This window comes from Aethalodelphis obliquidens, unplaced genomic scaffold, assembly GCF_003676395.1.
Source record: "Aethalodelphis obliquidens isolate GAN/ISIS:26980383/991018 unplaced genomic scaffold, ASM367639v1 scaffold3, whole genome shotgun sequence".
NCBI classification, from domain to species: domain Eukaryota; kingdom Metazoa; phylum Chordata; class Mammalia; order Artiodactyla; family Delphinidae; genus Aethalodelphis; species Aethalodelphis obliquidens.
The window spans coordinates 57,765,147-57,786,480 of NW_020837947.1; the positions used below are offsets into that span (position 1 = coordinate 57,765,147).

Consider the following 21,334-nt stretch of genomic DNA (forward strand, 5'->3'; position numbering starts at 1 on the left):
AAAAAAAAAAAAAAAAAAAAAAAAAAAAAAAAATTGAAGTATAGTTTATTTACAATGTGTTAATTTCTGCTGTACAGCAAAGTGACTCAGTTATACACATATACAAATTCTTTTTTTATATTCTTTTCCATTATAATTTATCCCAGGATATTAAATATAATTCCCTGTACTATATAGTAGGATCTTGTTGTTTATCCATTCTATATGTAATAGTTTGCATCTACTAACCCCGAACTCCCAGTCTGTCCCTCTCCCTCTCCCCTCCCCCTTGGCAACCACAAGTCTGTTCTCTATGTGTGTGAGTCTGTTTCTGTTTCATAGATGAGTTCATTGGTGCTGTATTTTAGATTCCACATATAAGTGATATCATATGGTAGTTGTCTTTCTCTTTCTGACTTACTTCACTTAGTATGATAATCTCTAGTTGCATCCCTGGCTGACATCTTCATTGCAGCCTGTGAGAGACCCTGAGGCAGAGGCACCCAGGTAAAGCTGCCTGGATTCTTGACTCACAGAAACTGTGAGGTAATAAATATTTGGCCTTTTAAGCTGCTAAATTTTTGAGGAAATTTATTATGCAGCTATCAATAACAAACACACCTACATAGCTCCAATCCCATTAATCCTAGTAGGAGCCTCTTTGAGCAGCTGCTGAGCTGTGAAGGGTACAGCCAAGTTGTCAAGAGGGAAGAGTGCTTATCCTGCTATGATGGGCGGCAGGCATCGAACTTCAGTTGCCTCAAGTTACATAGATAAAAGGTTTTACATCTTTTAGAAGTAGAATCTTATCTTTTAGTCTCTCAGGAGACTATTATTACTACCCATTCTGATTTTAGCAGTGTTCTTGTCTTGGCTCTGAAGAAACCTGGATCTATTCCAAGATTGTAGAGCTTGGCACACAGGAGGTTTCTGTCTCTGGATTCAATGATCTTTGAGAAAGTAGTGTGCAATGGGGAGAGAGTTATGTGGGACATTCTTAACCATCTAATGGTCAGGATACATGGACAAGAATGTTCAGTAGGGGAGTAATAAGGCCTCCCACAGAGTAGGAGCTAAAGACTCAGTCCTACACTCGGAAAGAAGCACCACACAGAATTGTATGTGATACCCAGCATACTCATGCGAATATCATTTGAGAAGGTATCAGGTTCCCATTTTTTTTTTTTTTTGGCCATTCTCAGACCAGGGATCGAACCCAGGGCCCGGCAGTGAAAGCGCTGAGTCCTAACCACTGGACCACCAGGGAATTCCCCAGATTCCCATTTTTAAAGATGAGGTCAATAGCAGTTTGGTTTCATCCAAAGGGATCTATGCCTATTGTGTGAATCTGAGTAAGGTCCACCACTCTGGGCAGGTGCTAAACAGTTCTGGTGGTTAAAGGTTTGCACCGTTGTTTGGTGATTGCTCAGATCTTTGAAAATGGTTGAAGATCCTGGATTCCAGCTAAGGTGAAACCTGGAGTCCATAAAATGATGACAGATCCTCCAGAAATGTGGAGTCTGCTTGCGGGGCCCTGATGGCCAGACACAAAACCTGCCATTAGAATCTGCTACTATTCGTCTTTCTTAAAAGAAGGATAAGTTCCTTATAAAAGGATTTGAATTTAAATTTCAGCATGACATTGAATTCAGTCTGATGTGTTGTTTCATTAATTAAACCATATTTAGGGGCTACCAGATAGTCTTTATTGAATAAAGAGACAGAACAGCTGGTTCCTCTGATTACCCAAATACAGAATAGCCAGGGCAGAAATGAAATTAAGGGGAAAGCCTCTCCTGGGATGTAGTTTGAGTTGGGTGCTCTATATTCTTTACCCTCAGAAGGTGTACTTGGGAAAGTGAAACAGGGGAGACCCATAGAACTTTTATACCCCTCAAATCTCACTGTTTCAGTTGAATGTCTAGTCAGATTCAAAAGCAGCAATATTTCAGCAACTTCAAGAAGAGAGATAAATAAGAAGGCCGATCATCAGTGAGTCAGTAACGCTGCGTCATCATTAGAGATGTTAGCTTTGGTTCTTGAAGACTTCCAGAAGCTGCTGTTTAATGTTATTAAATTATAATAATAAGTGAATCTGAGCAGGCGTTTGCCTCCTGAGAAATATTTTCCTAAACTGGATTTCCTGTGTGTGAAATTTTTCCACAACTGGTACAAATCCTTTATCCAAATTTCCTAAAGTTACAGTATATGTGCATGAATGCTTTGAGTGCATGGAGTTCAGAAGGTGCTCAGAAACATTAATAGGAGGACTGAAGTACAGAAGAGCAAGTGCAATCCCAAGTGCAAGTGTATGTTCATCCTTGTCTCATCCATAGGGAATTTTAAGAGCTGGGACATCAACAAAGAGAAGATTGGGAGAAAGAGGTGAGATGATTGGTATTGGTGGTTATTGGGGAAGGGGTCAAGATAGTTCATACTCTCTGGAAAAAATTTTCTTGTATGTTCTTCTAGAGAGTTTTGTAGAAGATTGGAGGAGTATCTAGTTGCCTTCCAGAATGAAATCTGAGGAGGGATTAAATTTAGGGGCTCCTTCTGGTATCCCCCCACCCACCTTTATTTTTTTCCAGAGTGTGAGCCAGTTGGTGCAACTAGTAAATGTCAGAAAGTTGTCAAAGTTAATGGTTTTAATTCTGATATTTACTCATAAGGACCATTAATAACCTCATATATAAGATGGCACCACCCCCCTCATAGTTGAAAGAATCACATATTCAGTGATTTTAGAGTATGCTGGGAATATGAACAAGAGCTCTTTAAAGGGAGTGGCCTGCCATGTGATTTCTGACAAAGAGAGGTCTGACCAGGAGTGTAAGAGAGACTAGAACATAGATTTCCTTCAGCTTTGCCCTCTGGGAGAGTCACATGCAGGAAAAAGAGCTTCAAGGATGTGTTCTTTGAAGGTTGGCTGGTAAGATTACTGTGACCTGTGCTATCCTTGGGGAAAGCACTCAAAGTCTTCGTCTCTCAAGTGTTCTTAAAGTCCCAGTTAATTAAAGGTTGAGAGGGACAATTAGAAATAGGAATGATATCAACATTGACTTCACTGGAGTTATCTGCTTATAAACCCATCAGTGCTCGAGTGTAGGGAACGCTAAGTAGGTGAAACTCGTAATTACTCTTAATTCTTAGATTAATAGAAAAATGAGTGCTTGAAAATCTTTTGACTATTAATCTTTAATTTCTCTCTAGAACGATATTCTCTCCACAGCCAGTCTTTTATCTTCTGCCACTTACAGCATTTGGAAATTCAGCTAAATGGCAGGAATGGAGCTGACAGTGGCCAGTAAAAGCTGGGAGCAGAATTAGTAAGGGAATAGTGGATATAATTCAGAGGTTCATTTCTACTTCCAGTGCTCTGGAACAAACATTCTGCCCACTATCCCACAGTGATATATGTGAACACAAGTCATCGGTTTTTACTTCGAAGTATGTTAGTGGAGACTTACTTTCCTAGGGTATTGTGCAAAATAAATATGGCCGTAAATTCTTTGTGTGATTCCAGAGGAAAGAACTGGGATCAATGGTAGATGTACCAAGGGGACATATTTTGTCTCAGTGTAAGGAACTATCTAACCAGAGAATTGCCTGCCTTGCCCAGGAAATGAGGGAGAAGTCCCTAGAGGGGCTGCAGTTGGGGACTATCTGGTAGGGAAATGGGAGAAGGGATTTCTACACCGCATGGGAGGTTAGACTGTTCTGCCCACAGCTGTAGTACTTGTTCTATTATTGTTGACGAGTGTAAAATAATTCCTTATGTTAGAATAGCACCTTCTAGTTTGCAAAATGCTTTCACATTATTACATTTTTCAATCCTTATAATAGTTCTCTAATCTAAGAAAAGACAGATCAAACATACTTAAGGCTATCAACATCTTGACTGATGATTTCTACTGTGATAGGCACCAGATGGACAGAAAAGTAAAACAGAGGGTTACCTGCCCTCAAGGAGATTAAAAACTACTTGAGGAGATAGGACACACACATAAATAAGACTGTGAGATGATGTGTGGATTACCTAATGAGTGATCTAGACCAGTGGTTCTTAAAGTGTCGTCCCTCAGCAGCATCAACATTACCTGAGATCTTGTTAGCAAGGCAGATTCTTGGGTGCCACTCCATACCTACTGAATCAGAAACTCCTGGCTTGGGGTTGCATGGGGGATAAATCAGTAGTTTTAAAAAGCCCGCTAGGTGTTGCTGATGCATGCTCGAGTTTAAGACCACTGACATACTCTAGTCTGGACCAGTGGTTCTCAAACTTCAGCGTGCATAAGAATCATCTGGAACAGCTCTATTCAGAGTGTGGTCTAAGAACTGCAGGCTCTCCAGGGAATTTTTATGCCTCTAAAGTTTAAGAAACACTGACCTGGAAGCTTGTTGAAACACATACTTTCTCCCAGTCATTCTGATTCAGTAGATGGGACCTGAGCATGTGTGATGCTGATGCTGGCATCAGGTTACCCTTTGAGCAGCCCTGCTCTAAGCAGTTGTCCCTCTGGGGTTTGGCAGGGGAGTGGGCAATGAGAGGTGCTAGGGGAGTGGACAGTGCAGGTAGCCTTCCTGGACTGGAGGAGGGAGAACTTGATCTGAGTCATAAGGGAAGGGTTGGGTTAGACAAGTGGAGGTTATTTGAGACAGGAAGGATGGGATGAAGGATGGTGGTGGGATGAGCTCCCGGCATATTTGACTGAAGTAGAGCATTCGCATGAGGTAGACCTTGACTTGTCCTGCCGGGGCCTGGAGAGACCTATCTGCTGGCAGCTCTCATGCATCCTCCCTGAGGAAGAGGCTGAGAGGCAGGCAGGAGGCAAACAGCCTTGCTCTGTTTTGCGGTCCCTCCCTCTGGTGGGACTTTTAAGATCCATGTTCCTCTCTATTTGTCCTCTCCTCGTCCCTCGGCCCTTAGGGAGTCCCATGTGCCCTGGGTTCCTCACCTCCCAGTGTTTCTGATATTTTCAATCTTTATTTGCTCTCACCAATGGTTCATGGTCCACACACCAAATCTGGGGGCTGGCAGGGAGTTACAGGTGCTCAGATATCCCTCAGCTCCCTCTGTCCATCTCTACAGAAACTGGGGGGCTGGTTTACCTACTGAAAATGAGGCTTGAGTTGCCTCGTCACCCAAGCCTGCTCCTTCAGTGCCCTTCGGAAGTGCCCGTAGTGTTTGTTTTTGCTAACACCCTCCACTAATGAAAAATGGGCTCACTTGGTGAAGCCTGGGCGTGCTGCAGACTTGAGACTTGGGCTTGTCCTCTTCATCTCTAAGCAGAGTCTAATCTAAACTCAGTCTCCCTCTTAAAAATACTTCCTGCCAAGCTCAAAAGGCCAAATCTGGAACAATTTGAACAGCAAAAAGAATAATGAGAGTACTGGATTATAGGCCATAGAATAAAATATATATCGACAAGTGCACACTTAAATAAATAATGGAATATGTCAGTAAATGGGGGATGAAGGGAGCAGTAGCATTTGGATCAATACATGTAGAAGGATTGAGAGAAATAGAAAATCCTGATTAGGCAAACACCACAGTAATAATTGTTTCAGATGACATCTACTGATGGAGACTAAAATTAGTGGGCCAAAGTTTGAGGAGAAACAGGGTATTTATACAGTCTCAAAGTCTCTCTCCCAAGGCTATTAACTGCAAAAGGAAAAATAGTGACATTACAGTGAAGAAAACTTATAGACACCACCTTCACCGCATGGTCAAGGTTAACATCCCCAGTGATATGGACATATGGACATTGTGGACCCCCTGATATGATGCCCCGAGAAGGGGTATTAGGGTTCTCCAGAGAAACAAGCCAATAGGAGATCTAGATGTAGATATCTAGATCTATCCATGTCTATTTCTCTTCTACAATAAAGTCATATTGACTCATACAACTGTGGAGGCTGACAAGTCCCAAGATCTGCAGGGTGGGTTGGCAGGTGGAGACTTGGGAGGGCTGATGGTGTAGTTCCAGTATGAACTGGCTCAAGACCAAGAAAGAGCCAATGTTTCCATTTAAGTCTGAAGGCAAGAAAAAGCCCATGTCCCAGTGCAGAGGCAGTCAGGCAGGAGGAATTCTCTCTTACTCCAGGGAGTCAGCCCTATCGTCCAATAAGGCCTTCATCTAATGGGACGAGGCCCACCCACATTAGGGAGAGCATTCTGCTTTACTCACTCTACCACTTAAATGTTAATCTCATCCAAAACACCCTCACAGAAACACCCAGAATAATGTTTGACCACATAACTTAGCACCCATAGTCCAGTCAGGTTGGCACATAAAATAACCATCACAGAAGGGTTCATAAAAATGCATGACTACTCTAATTATTAACCACCTTAGACAAACCCAAGTTGATGAAAATTTTACAAAATCACTGACCAGTATTCTTTAATAAGAGTGTCAAGGCTATGAAAGACAATGCAAGCCTGAGGAGATTGGAGGAGACTAAGGCAACCTGATAACTAAATGCAGTGTGGGATCCTAGCTGGTACCCTGGAACAGAAAAGGATACTAGTTGAAAAACTAATAAAATTTGAATGAAGCCTATAGTGCAGTTAATTGTATTATATTGATGTTAATTTTTTAGTTTTGGTAAACGTACTGTGGTTAGCTAAGATGTTAATCTTAGCAGAAGCTGCTTGAAGGGTATACAGAAAGACCGGAGGATTTCTTAGTAACAGAGGGTATTTTTATATTCTTTAAATTTATAACTGTCTTGTGTGTATATATACATATAATTGTGTATCTACCATGAAGGCTAAATTCTATCCTTTTTTTTTTTTTTTGGCAAGTTCCTTTTTTTTTGGCAAGTTCCTTAGACTTTTGTTCTTTTTTTCCTTCTGTATTCTGTGTTCCCTCCTGACTAAAGCATCCTTTTGTAAACGTCCACAGCTCAACCCTCTTGCTGTTGCATGGAGGGTCTTTATCTCTGAGGTGGTTCTGCTCACGGCATATTGTACAGAGCAGAGAGCATCAGGCTGGGAGTCAGGAGGCCCAGGTGCCAGCATTTTTAGTCTGGTTCTGTTACTGACTCAGTACCCTTCCGGTTTTAACATTCTGAGTCAAGTGGCAAATTTGGGCTGAACACTATATGCGGTAGTTGATGTACGGATCCAAATGATTATGTTTAGTATATTTTCCCTTTTATCAAGGTCTTAAGTGCTCAGATTTCCTAAGTTTTTATAAACTCATGTACGTTTTTTCCTCTTGCCCCCCAAAGTCTTTGGAGTCTACAACAGAATTCACAATTTACTCTGGCATTTCCCTTAGACTCTTTCCTTTTAGCCATTTAAGGAAATCAACATTTTCGGGGGCCAGGAAGCCAGTGTAGCTCTCCTTTAACTTGTTTTCTCCTCTCTGAAACTGGGTCATATGTGTAAAAGTGAGATTTGAAACAGGGCTGTCTGAACTGAAAGCTTCTATTGCCCTGAGACGGCTTTGAAAGGAGGCTTCTGGTGGAAAGATGGATAGAATCTACCAGATGGAGAGAAGTGGGGGGCACAGATGGGTTTTGGGGGGCAGAGGTGTGGCAGTGGGAAGCATGAAGTGTGCTGGGGAGTGGAGCTGTTCTGGGTCTGCTGGGGTAAAGGAGGATGAGGGATGAAGCTGGAACATGGGTGGGAACAGAGTGCGATGAGCCTTGGATTCCAGGTTGAGTTTGGACTGTATTTCATAGCCCATAAACCATTGAAGGTCTTTGTGAAAGGGAGTGCCACAGTGAAAAGAGTGTCTTACAGATTTAAGTATGGGTGGGATATGGAATGGACCGGAGAAACAGAGGTCTCTCCTCATGAGTGCTGGTGTTTGATGAGTTAACCAGATACGGTGCTAAGTGCTTTACATGTGTTATGTCGTTTAATTCTCACAGTAGCCCTAAGAAATACCCTTAATAGCATCCCCATTTTCCAGATGGGAAAGCTGAAGCTTTGCGAGGTTAGTTAATGACCAGGCTTTCCGTAGTGAATAACAGTGGTGACAGGATGTGACGTAGGATGGATCCGTTTCCACCTGGGCTGCCTCTTTATCCTGCAACACAGTGGCCTGGAGACGACCTGGGGCAATTGTAGTGGGTAAGATGTGATAAGTCCAGGTGATAAGGCCTGAACTAGGTCAGCCGTGGTAGAAAAGGAGAGCTGGGAGCGGCAAAGTGAGACATCCCTGTATGGGAGCCTGATCCCAGGGCTGGGTCTGCAATTTTAAAGCTTCTCTTTATGTTTGTTTCCTGCTGGTGCTCAGTGGTGAGAACTTTGCCAAGACCATGGAGACATCACGGGAAGCCTTGCCTCCAAACTTCCTAAGTAGCTTAGGCTTCTTGTTTCTCCCGAGGAAATGAATTAATTTAATAAAGTAAGTGCTGAGGCTGGGTGTGCTTGGCTGGGGTTACTAGAGATGGTTTAAGCAAACTTCCAGGTGTTCTCAAGCACCTCAGACTTTAATGGCTAGAGTTGGAGACAAGGAGGTGCCTCTGGAGGTCTGGGGGTGATCAATTCTTCCTTTTTCCCAGGAACCCCCTCTCTCATCCACGTATCTTGATATGTTTCCAGTTACTTCCCTGCTTTGCTGTTGTGTGGGTTGATATATCACAGAATTGTTTAACTTGCTTTACTTTTGTTTCTAGTTATAAGTCAAAGGGGGTACATGCATTTGGTTTTGCAAAGCTTTTTTTTTGCGGTACGCGGGCCTCTCACTGCTGCGGCCCCTCCCGCCGCGGAGCACAGGCTCTGGACGCGCAGGCCCAGGGGCCATGGCTCACGGGCCCAGCCGCTCCGCGGCATGTGGGATCTTCCCGGACCGGGGCACGAACCCGCGGCCCCCGCATCGGCAGGCGGACTCCCATCCACTGTGCCACCAGGGAAGCCCTGGTTTTGCAAAGCTTTGGATGCACACTTAAACGGGCATATAATGGGTGCGTGCTGAATGCTGTTGTGACGTAGTGGGACGGTGAGGGCTGGCCCAGTGACCTCTCTCTGCTCTCTCTGCTGCAGGTGATAAGAAGTACATCATGGGGCCCAAACTTTCCACTCTAGACGCCACCGTCTTTGGACACTTGGCACAGGCAATGTGGACCTTACCCGGGACGAGACCTGAGCGGCTGATAAAAGGCAAGCCCTACAAAGCTCTTCAGGTTTGGGGAGTCGCGGGGGGCGTGGAGGATGGGAGCAGCACAGTGGAGAATCCCAGGCCAATGCCCCTGAGCTTGGCTGTGCTTCATGGAGGCGCCAGGCCGTGGTGTGTGGGGCCAGGGTTGGTTTCCTGTGCTCAGGACATGTAGAGGCCGAGGAGAGACCCGGCTTCTCACCTGCCATCTCGCTCGGACCATGTTCTTTGCAAAGCTGACACAAATCCTGCCGCGTTCTACACCAGGGCTCTTCTTCCAGCTCCTTACGTAGTGGACTTAATACTTGTCACTGAAATAGGGCTTGCATTCCCCCTAGTGCCCTTGTTTTGTTGGTCTCCCTTACTTTCCTTTGGACTGTGGTGGCTCACCAGTTTCTGGTTTATCCAGCACTGCGGCAGCCGTGGTCGGGTGGGGCTGATGAGCTCACTGCCCATCTCACATGCTCCTTTTGAATCTGAACTGGTCTCAGATATTTCACACGTGCGTATAGGTACGTATGATTCTGCGTCATTTGAGTTCAAAGCACTCCCTTCTCCTTTTCCAGCGGGGTGTCTGTGGATCATACGCGGAGAGTAGTAGAGCTGGAAAGTTCAAAATAGTGGGAAAATGGGGAAAGTGTCAACAAATGCTTTGTAAGTCTAGTGCTATGGGAGGTGTTATTATTGATATTATTATACATGCATTTTGACCAAAGAAATGGTATCTTTGTTGTGTGATCTTGATGTAAGGCCCATGAGAATTACAATTCTAAACTGGAGGGGTCGAAGTGGGATGAGTGGGACCGGAGCTAGAGGATGCACATATGTGTGGGGTGGGGATGGGGGTGGTTGCCAGGAGTAAAATGGGCAGTGGGGCAGGGAAAGTCAGCTCAACCTGGGTTGATGTCAAGGGACCAGATCTTCATGTGTGTATGTGTGTGTGTGTGCGTGCGTGCATGTGCGTTGGAGTGGGGTGGTGGGATGTACATGGCAGCTGGGGCCTCTGGGAGAGGCTTCCTCTGCCTTGATGAATGGGAACCATTTTGAGTCGTCTCTGGTTTTAAACAGTACCTAAGCAAGTGCCCAGGGCCTAGGAATGTGGGCATCAAGGTTCCATATTTCGATTTGGGGAAGGGGATTGACAAGAGTTAGTCAGGATTTTTATACCCCAGCTGAGAGACTGGAGGTGTACCTGAGATCACCAGTGAGTAACATATAGAGTACTCTTAATTAATGTTGGATGGATTGATGGATGGATGGATGGATGGATGGATTGAGGGATGGCTGGATGGATTGAGGGATGGCTGGATGGATGGAACCAAGCAAGACAGAATCATACAAGAAACTGAGGCAGGTGAGCAAGTCATGTGTGGTAGTCGTGGGTGGGTGGGTGGGGAGGTTGGTGAAGTCTATAGGTGTGTGTGTGTGTGTATACTCATGTGCATGCCCAGAGATTCAGAACAGGCTAAAGGCAGCAGGAGTAACTCTCCAGATTGGTGGGGATGGGGCTCTAGATACGTTACCAGACTTGGTTGGAATGGATCAGGCATTGGCTGAAGGTCTTTTAGAACAATAGCTAGGTGGGGACAGGGATAGTATGGACTTATATTTAATTTCCTAAGTGATCAGTATGGAGGTGTTCCTTGTCTTGTGATGTGTTGGAAGTTACCTAAATTGAATATGTTATCATATTGGTGATGTTTGTAGCACTTAAAGTAGTTTCCCTTTATTTTAGTCAGGTTTTCCATGGTGGTCTAAAAGATAGTGATTCCTTTTTGTTCATCTAGGGGTGTGTTTTGTATTTACTCTTGCTTCCTGTTTCTTTGTACTCCCTCCTTCCCTACCACACCACCTTTACACACCTATGAGTACACACACACTCACATCTACTCATATGCTTCTATACCCACATGCCGTGTACACACTCACTCGTACACATACATTTACATTTCTACCCAAGCACATACACACACACCCTATGCATACACACTCACACACACACCTTATGTGCACACACACACACACACACACACACTACAGTTGACACTCAAACAACACAGGTTTGTACTGCATGAATCACTTATACGTGGTTATTTTTCAGTAGTAATGACTACAGTACCACACAGTCCATCTTGGTTGAATCCACGAATGCGGAGGAACCTTGGATACAGGGGACAGACTCTAAGTTCTTTGCGAATTAACCCCCATGTTGGTTAAGGGTCAAGTGTATTGAGGTCATCTGTTATTTAGTCAGAAAGATTTAGGTATCCAGTATCAGTAGAAATCTCAGATTGTACAGAAACCCTTCTCGAAGAAATGAAGCATCTTTTGTGAATTTATTTATGACTTGGCCCTTTCCTCTATTATTTCCTGGAGGGACTTGAGGCATTTAGTGTTCTTTTTAAATAAATGATCAGTGTTTTTGGAGAATTGATTTTGAGTCCCATGCGGAGACGCACACATTTGGGGGAATCTGATGCTGTCACCTGCAGGGCACTTTGGCACGTAGATGCAGATTCTTAAAATAAGCCGGTAGCTTCCAGCTCTCCATGGGGACTGGAGGAGGACAAATCATTCAAGTGCACAGCAAGCCTCTAAAGCTCATTTCAGTCATTATTCTATGCCCCTTTCTAACCTTTTGATCGGAGCTGCTAATGCAGGCAAACTACTAATTTGATCTCAACTTCTTTCTCTGCCTTTGCTCTTTTTGTGGTGGAGACCTTCAACGGAGAAGTAGAAACAACCAACCAAGAGTCTGGATAATTTAGAACTGGCTCACATCCAGGAGTGGAAGTGGCTTGGATCTGACAGTTTTGTGCCTTAGCTTTGGAACAGCCAAGACTCTATTGTCCTTGCCATCTGTGTGAGTGTGTGTGTATCAATATTAGCTTTTTGGTCCTAGATATTATTTAAAATAATCTAGCCACACAGGCTACTCTGGGAAACATCCAGAATCATGAGAACTTTTCCTTAATTTAGGTGAGTAGGAGGACAGACTTTGAATACTCAGCAGTTCTTAAAATATACATAATATGTTTGTGTATGATATGAAATGTCATTTCCTTACTGGAGAAAATTTAGAAAAGATAGAAAAGTTTAAAAAAAATAAAATTAACTTGTGACCCCATCACCCGCAGAGAATATCCGTTAATATTGTGGTATGTTTCCTTATCTTTTATCAAGTACATGTATATATGTATGTTTAAAAGTTGGGATCATTATGTTGATATAGTTATAACCTGCAGTTTTTTTTCAAAAAATTATTTATATTTGGCTGCGTTGGGTCTTCATTGCTGCGCTCAGGCTTTCTCTAGTTGTGGCGAGCGGGGGCTGCTCTTCCTTGCGGTGCATGGGCTTCTCACTGCGGAGGCTTGTCTTGTTGCGGAGCACGGGCGCTAGGTGTGCGGGCTTCAGTAGTTGTGGCACGCAGGCTCAGTAGTTGTGGCTCACGGGCTCTAGAGCACAGGCTCAGTAGTTGTGGTGCACAGCCTTAGTTGTTTCGCGGCAGGTGGGATCCTCCCAGACCAGGGCTCGAACCCGTGTCCCCTGCATTGGCAGGCGGATTCTTAACTACTGTGCCACCAGGGAAGTCTGTAACCTGCAGTTTTTAATTAACTGTGTATTATGGCCATTTCCCTTGTCATTAAATATTCTTCAAAACATGTATTTAGTAGTTGCATAATATCCTATCCCATGGCTACATTGTAATTTGTGTGATTAATCTTTTTCTGGACTTGTGGGTTGTTTCAAATAATTTTTACTAACATTCTGTATTAACCACGGTGCCACCAGGGAAGTCCCGAATCTCAGTTTTATTATCAGCAAGTTTTTTTTATTAAAATATAATTGACATACAGTGTTATACTAATTTCAGGTGTACCACATTCAATGTCTGTGTCCATTTTGAAATGATCACCACAATAAGTCTAGTTACTGTCATCATACAAAGTTAATACAATATTATTGACTATATTTCCCCATGGTGTACATTACATCCCCATGACCTATTCTCTTTATAACTGCAGGTCTGTACCTCTCAACCTCCCCCATTCATGTCCCCACCCCCCGACCTCCCCTCTCCTCTGACAACCACCAGTCTGTTCTCTGTATCTGTGAGTCTGGTTTTGTTTTGATTTTTTTGTTTGTTTTTAATTAAAAATTTTCTTTTTTTTAAATTAATTTTTAAAATTATAGTTGATATACAATGCTGTTTTTCTAGTTTTTTTATTATAGTTTTTTTTATTATAGTTGATTTACAATGCTGTGTTTCTGCTGTACAGCAAAGTGAGTCAGTTATACATACACTGCTTGTTTGTTTTTTTAGATTCCACATATAAGTGAAATCTTATGATATTTGTCTTTCTCTGTCTGACTTATTTCACCTAGCATAATACCCTCAAGTTACATCCATGTTGTCACAAATGGCAAGATTTCATTTTTTATGGCTGCATAATATTTCATACTATGTATGTATGTGTGTGTGTGTGTGTGTGTGTGTGTGTATCTTCTTTATCCATTCATCTATCAATGGACACTTTGGTTCCTTCCATATCCTGGCTATTATGCTGCAGTGAACATAGGGATGCATGTATCTTTTTGAATTAGTGTTATTGTCTTCTTTAGTAAATACTCAGGAGTGGAATTGCTGGACCATATTGTAATTTTATTTTTAGTTTTTTGAGTAACCTCCATACTGTTTTCCATAGTGGCTGTACCAATTTACAGTCCCACCAGCAGTGCACGAGGGTTCCCTTTTCTCCACACCCTCACCAACACTTGTTATTTCTTGTCTTTTTTAGCAACCCTCTTAATGTGGAGTCACATTTGATTTTTTTTTTTTTTTGTGGTACATGGGCCTCTCACTGTTGTGGCCTCTCCCGTTGCGGAGCACAGGCTCCGGATGCGCAGGCTCAGCGGCCATGGCTCACGGGCCCAGCCGCTCTGCAGCATGTGAGATCTTCCCGGACCGGGGCACGAACCCATGTCCCCTGCATCGGCAGGTGGACTCTCAATCACTGTGCCACCAGGGAAGCCCACGTTTGATATTTTGATCAAAGTATCCTTATTAGAGAATTGCATGTGGATTTGGCACTCTTTAAAATAGACATGGAGAGTTGGAGAGCCTAGAAAAGTGAAAGTAAAGCACAAAAGGGAACGGGTTCTGTCGCACAGCTGCTTGCCCTGGAGAGCCGTACCAAACCCAGAGAACCTAACACTGCTTTTCTGAATTTGTAAGGAACACAACCTTGTGTGTTTTAAGAAAAACAAACACTGTTCAGCAGCTCTTTTACCATCAGTTATTTATTGTATGTGGATTATTATTTTTTGGCTTATTATTTGATAGAGTAAAAGGTGGAAAAAATGCTGGATATCTTTGAAAAACATACACGTATATGCCCACCCCATACTCTTACTGTTCTCCATTCAAAGTGTTTAGGAAGAGGTTGTGGGGGAATTCAGGTCTCAGGGAAGGGCTGGCTCAAATGATCTTTGCTGGTCTTTGTATCCTGAGATCTGTGAACTAGCTTCAGTGAGACTGGGGAAGGTGGGAGTGTCCTCATTACCGCATTCAAGTTTGCTAAGAACTTTTTTTAAAATATTTTTTAAAAATTTTATTTACGTATTTATTTTTGGCTGCGTTGGGTCTTCATTGCTGCACGCGGGCTTTCTCTAGTTGTGGCAAGCGGGGGCTGCTCTTCGTTGCGGAGCACAGGCACTAGGTTGGTGGGCTTCAGTAGTTGTGGCACATGGGCTCAGTAGTTGTGGCTCGCGGGCTCTAGAGCGCAGGCTCAGTATTTGTGGCGCGTGGGCTTAGTTGCTCCACGGCATGTGGGATCTTCCCGGACCAGGGCTCAAACCTGCGTCCCCTGAATTGGCAGGCGGATTCTTAACCACTGCACCACCAGGGAAGCCCTGCTAAGAACTTTTCTGAAGAGGAAATGTTCAACGTCCTTGCTGCCTGTGTGACACAGCATTATAGGGAGCAACGAAAGACACAGCCAGCACCTACCACAGGCGTGGAGCCAGGAGGTGCTGAGTAAATACTCGGAAACCAAAAGAATGTGAAGAATGTGTGTGAGCGCCAGCCCTAGGTTTTCCAGATATTGGTTGGTTAAGAACCCGGGGCTGACAGTGGTGCTGGGAAGAATTGGAGAAATATAGGAAAATAAAAGGAGTCACTTTTTTCAAAGAGCCATGGGGAATATTTCCCTTTGAGAAACTCCAAGAGAAAAGCTCTTTATTCTGTCTGGGAGTGTCCTTGGGGTAGAGGGCCATTTGACTTTCTGATAAATATCCTTTCAAGTTGTCTGAGAATATCAGTAATCACTCATTAGTCATTTTACTAATTTATTTTATTGGATTTTTAAATTAAAAAGGTAATACATATTGTCACAATAAGTTGAATTAAACAGGTGTATTTTAAAAGATTTATTACCTTCCCCTCACCCATGTCCAGTGTCACTCCCATAGAAAACAAATATTAAGGATTTGGAGTGAACCCTTCTGTGCCTTTTTTTTTTTTATATACAAATTTACATACATGTATATAGCTGTTTTGGTTTATTTTTATTGATTTAAAACTAAACAGTGGAATTGCATTATACACATTACTTTATAACTTGTTTTTTTCACTTAATAGAATATTATGTCTTTTTAACAGTTGCCCAATAGTCTATAGAATTGATATACCAGAATTTATTCAATCAATCCCTACTGATGGACATTCAGGTGTTTCCATCTTTCTTTTCTTTCTCTTTGTTTTTATTGACATAATACTGCATTCGGCATCCATGCTCATCTATCTTTACATACTGATGATTTTATTTTAGTAGAATAGAGTACTAAAAGTGGAGTCCTGAGCCAACAGATAACTGAATTTAAAATTTCACTAGATAACATCAGATTACTTTCCTAAAAAGCTTATAGCAATTTATACTTCCACTAGCCATGTAGTATAATGCCTGACCCTCCACACTGGATGGTATTAGACTTTTTTACCAGTCTGATAGGTGACATTATCTGATTGTTGAGTACACTTTGAAAGAAACCCTGCAGTTTTAAAAAAATTATTTCACAAAGTTTACATCTTCAGTATAGGCATTTATGTTAACATGGGCATCTCTCTCTCTCTCTCTCTCTCTCTCTCTCTCTCTCTCTCTCACACACACACACACACACACACACACACACACACACACACATATTACACATAGCCTGTTTCTACTGCTGACTTTTTTCATTCTTTTTGGCTGGTAGCACATTGAGTGGGTCAGCTGGTGGAGAATCTCGGAACAAGCAAGGATTGGCAAAACCAGATAAATGGAGAACTCAACTGTAAATTTTCCCTCTTTGTTTCACTCTTTTTATCAGGGGCAGGATATGAGGATGGGCATGTGAGCTCGCAGCCCTTGCTTATCAAAAAGCACACCCTTTCTTCACTGTGTGATGGAGGGATCTCTTCTTCGTGACAACCCATTATCTTTGAGTGACAACACCTGTCTCCTCAAAATTCTTGAGACTCCAGAAAGAATTACAGAAAAATATTCTGTAACAGGTAGTGGGAAGCTATTAATTCCCAGGCCAGGCTGTCAGCTCATCAGGAGAGAGGCAGAGTCCAGTCATGGTGAAGGGAATGGAGTCTGGAGACTGCTTGTGTCTGAATCCTGGCTCAGCCACTATATAGTTACGTGACCTTAGGCAAGTTAATTAACCTCTCTGTTGCTTCAGTTTTCCTATTACAGATGGAGATATTAATAGCTCCTGCCTCATAGGATTGTTGCCAGGACTAGGGATGGGAATTAATATAATTCAACAATAAATAAAGCACTTCAAGTAGTGCCTGGTACATAGTAAGGCCTATATACATGTGTGCTATTATTAATTTTTATTATTGCAGACTGAAGGGGTTCTAATGTCACACAGTCATGAAGGGGGCAGCTCTCCTGGAAGAAAGGTAAAGAAACAGGCTGTAGAGAGAATGGCTACAAAAGAAGTAGAGACAGTCATATATTGTGTAGATCCCATGGACATTGTGACTAGATTCTTACTTTCTGGGAATGGACCTGATTGAAGCAAACAGGGTTGTCCCCAGGGCCTGCTGTGAAGTGACCACAATTCATCTTTGATATTCCCTGCCCCCAATAGCCCCTTGCTGCTGCTTCTGCGTCTTTATCTAATTTTTGGTTACCAGCAATACCTGGTGAGGCGTTTTGTAACTGCTTCCCTGAGGGAGAAAATAAGGGAAAGTTTTGCGTGCATCTGCCCAAAAAGGAGCAATGATATTGGCTTCTTAGCTTCCGAGCGCGTACAGAAAGTCTTCGAGTTGGGGGCAATCAGAATGGACTCATATGAATGTGAGTTGAACTGTTTTGATCTGAGAAGACTGAAAATGGTGACCTGGAACCAATACAAATCCACTGGTTTACAGGATCCATGAAGCGGGGGGATTTGCCTTATTATGTTTTGTAATGGATGTATTTAAGCAGAACAGCAATCAAGTTTTGAAAAATTTTAGTGGGAAAATGCTTATAATGTTACAGGAAGTGACAGGTAATGATAATAATGACAATAAATAAATAGAAAAAAATACTGAAAGAAATCACACCAAAATGTTAATTGTGATTACCTTGGATTGGTGAGATTATAGGTGCTTTTGTTTTCTTCTTTATATATATATATATGTATTATGTATATTTATACCATTTCTATATACAGACTTCTAATTTTCCAAAATGAGCATATATTATTTTCTCTGGTAGAAAATAAAATAGAGTAGTTACAGGCTATAACCACTAGAGCTGTTGATATAGAAACAGCCTAAATGGCTATAATAGGGGATTGGAAAAAACAAAATGAAACTGTGGTACATCTGTATAATGAAGTACTATGCAATTATCAAGGTGGTCATGGAGTGAAATTAAAAGGTTTACATTATATGTTGCTAAGTGAAGAAAGTAGCATAGGAAACAGAATATAGTAAATGCTATATAGCAAATGTAAATATATGTAAATGCATATATAAATATGTAATTTTCAGGAAGAGTTTAAATGAAAATGTTATGGCAAATGGGATTATTGGTAATTCTTTTATTTTTTGCTTATCTGTATTTTCTAATTTCCTGCAATAAAACATGGACTACCTACACAACAAGTGAATGTTTATATAACTTTAAAAAAAATAAACATCCAGAGAATATTCTTAGGGCAATAAAGTCCTATAAGAGACAGTGACAAATTATATACTTATGAGGAGTGTTGCCATCTGGTGGATCAAAAGCAAAAACTCACCCTCTTTCTACATTTTTCATTTGGAATTAGGAAATGAAAGCCACATACCGTGCCGTATTTCAGATGAATGCCTGGACAATTTTAGCAACTTAACGAAAATGTTCCTTTGATTCACAGGAAAAAGAAGTAGACCAACGACCAAGCCCAACGAACCCAATCGTGGGTGCACTGTTGAATTTTATTTAAAAAATAAAAAAATCTCTGTTTTACGAAATATGTTTACAGGCATGCTCGTCCATAAAGACAATTCTGAGTTACCTGTTTTATGGATGATTCAGGGCAAAATTTCCATCCTAACCTAATTTTTTCCAACTAGTTGGCGTACTGACCAGCCCATAATGACACTACAAATATTTGTGGAATGAAGGATCACTTCTGGCTGACTTAATCCAACTAACAGTTGGTGTGTTTTCATGGGCTATAAATTAATTTAGATATGAACCAGTCGAAGCACTAGTTCTCTTGATATGCAAACATAAAATGATAAAATACTTCACAAAGCCAAATGATGGTAGTTTAGCCGCCATTCTGGATAAGCTACCTCCTCACTTCTCACCACCATCAGACTCACTCGGAAATTTCATTCAGCCCATTCACTGAATTTAACTCTTCCCACTCACCTTTCTCCTTCTGTGTATAAAAATCTAAACATTTTGACAGTGCCTCTGTGGAAAAACATGGTTAATGCCTACTCTACCCCATCCTTCTAAGTTTCCCAGAAAGCCAAGTGGCTGGTAGATTGTTGCCTTTGAGAACTAACCCTCGCTTTCCTCACCACCCTGCAGGTGAGCTGATCAATCTTGCCATGTACTGTGAGAGGATAAGGAGGAAATTCTGGCCTGAGTGGCACCATGATGATGACAACACCATCTATGAGTCCGAGGAGAGCTGTGAAGGCAGCAAAACGCATACGCCCCTGCTGGATTTCAGCTCTTACTCAAGGACAGAGACCTTTGAAGATGAGGGAGCAGAGAACAGTTTTTCCAGAACCCCAGACACGGATTTCACTGGACACTCGCTCTTTGATTCTGATGTGGACTTGGATGACTACACAGACCATGAACAGTGCAAGTGACATTCAGCCCTGCTGACCCTCCTCTGTTGGAGCTGCCATTCCCTGGGGTCAGTCCAGTTTCCCAGGTAGAAGTCCATCCGAGCTGGGAGGAGATCTTCGTGCTTGACACAGTTCTCACAAGCTAACTGGACTAGAGCAGCCTTATTTCTTTTTTGTACAAACAAGACACAGAACCATTCTGATGGCTCCATTTAAAACAAACAGGCAGAAGAAAAAGTCAGCATGGTTCCTGAAACCCACTTTTGTTTTCATTAGAAAACTAAGATGGTGTGGTAGAGCAGGTGCAAGAGCAGGTTGTCCACAGATGGCGTGTACATCGATCCCCTGCAACCCGAGGGCTTAGGTGCAAGATGGATTCTTGAACATCCTTCATCCAGCAGGGTTCAAAGTCAGGAGAGATGTCGTCAGAAGGAATGTAGGAGATAAATGTTCTATGGTGGCTGCTTGTTATTTCCTGTGTGTATATTGTATGTTGAGATATAAGTCAAATAAAATCCATAGATATTCAGTGAACACCTACTATGTGCAAAGCACTGTGCTAGGTGCTAGCCAGTATGAGTTTTATCCTACGCCCTGCCAGTGGCTAGCTGTGTGATTCTGGGCAAGTCCCTTAATTCTTGTGTGCCTCATTTCCCTCACCTGTAAAGTGGGGGTAACAATAGTCCCCGCCTACCTACCTCACAGGGGTGTTGTGAGGATTCATGTGGTAACATACGGCGCTTTAAACCTCTCGGAAGAGGTGTGACATAAACACATTTTATTCTTTAATGTGCTTCCGTGTGTGTGGAGATTGGAGGGCAAAGGAATTCCACATCTAGGCAACAGCGGCCACAGTCACTCGCCCAAGCGGAGCCAATGGAACACACACCAAGGCACAGTTAGGACTCTGTCATCATCCTCTTTGTGACCTTGCTTGAATCGAAATCTTTTGTTTAAAGAACCTTGGAAATGTTTCTACAGATCATCAACAGCTACAAACAGTCTTCAATTCTACTGTACGTTTGCAGAGAAGCCTTTCTTTCGTTGCCTGAACGCACACTGGAACCTTGTCCTTTGTTGATTCTGGAGTGTTAAGTTGCCTACGTTTGGTTTACTTGGGGGAATAAAGCTCAGGAATAGGATGGATTTAATAGTGGTGAAAGGGAAAGGATTTGACTGATTTTTGTAAGCAGAAGCTCGCCAACTTGTAATGTCTTTTTTGAAAACAAACCTTGCAAGATGTATTGGAAAGATGAAGTAGGAAGAGGATCATTGTAACGGGTAGCAGAGCACTTTGTGCAGTGTGGACCCTATGCAGTTTTATTAACGCAGCTTTTCTGGTGTTCTCAGCCATTGTCCAGCGAGGGGAAGGCAACGCTGAGGAAAATCTTAATGTTTCTTAAGGATTTTTCCTCCCCTCCCCGTCCTCTGTCTCCCTCCCCATAGAGCCCCTGAACTCTTGCGGTTACTGTGTTGACTGAGGCACTCCATCTCTGAAGACATAGTTTTGGTTGACTTAGAACATTTTCTAGTGAAATATGGGTTGAAGATCCTAGGGTGATGGCTGTGGATTTGGGCTTCTGACCACAACTGACTGGGGAAGGGTTATTCCTTATGGGGTTAAAGAGGAACTTCTTAAAAGACAGCGTCTTCTGGTAAGTTCACGTACTTTACTTGAAAAAGACTCTCTTTGAATATGGTTTTGACAGAATAGTCCTAAAATGCTGTGGATTCACAAAGAAGTAAAAGGGGGAGAGTTTTTGAGGTTATTTACCATTTAAGCAACAGGGTAGGGCGTATGTAACTGGGAAGAAATGCTGAAATACCCTAAGCTAGACACTTCTATTCCACAGAAAACTCAGTTGTTAATATCTTATTAAAGCCCTTCATCTTTTGA

General features: G+C 42.4%; 1 protein-coding gene across 4 annotated transcripts in view; it reads left to right on the top strand.

The window, feature by feature from the left end:
- FAXC (failed axon connections homolog, metaxin like GST domain containing) overlaps positions 1-21,334 on the top strand; it is an 86,948-nt gene that overhangs the window by 59,912 nt on the left and 5,702 nt on the right. For 3 of the 4 annotated variants that reach the window (XM_027090079.1, XM_027090069.1, XM_027090054.1), the window contains 2 exons: positions 8,984-9,100; positions 19,169-21,331. In XM_027090079.1, coding sequence (XP_026945880.1) covers positions 8,984-9,100; positions 19,169-19,458 — 407 coding nt within the window. In that variant the 3' untranslated portion in view covers positions 19,459-21,331. Of the gene's footprint in view, positions 1-8,983; positions 9,101-19,168; positions 21,332-21,334 lie in introns of those variants that run through there. The other variant, XR_003429390.1, reaches the window with a different exon arrangement.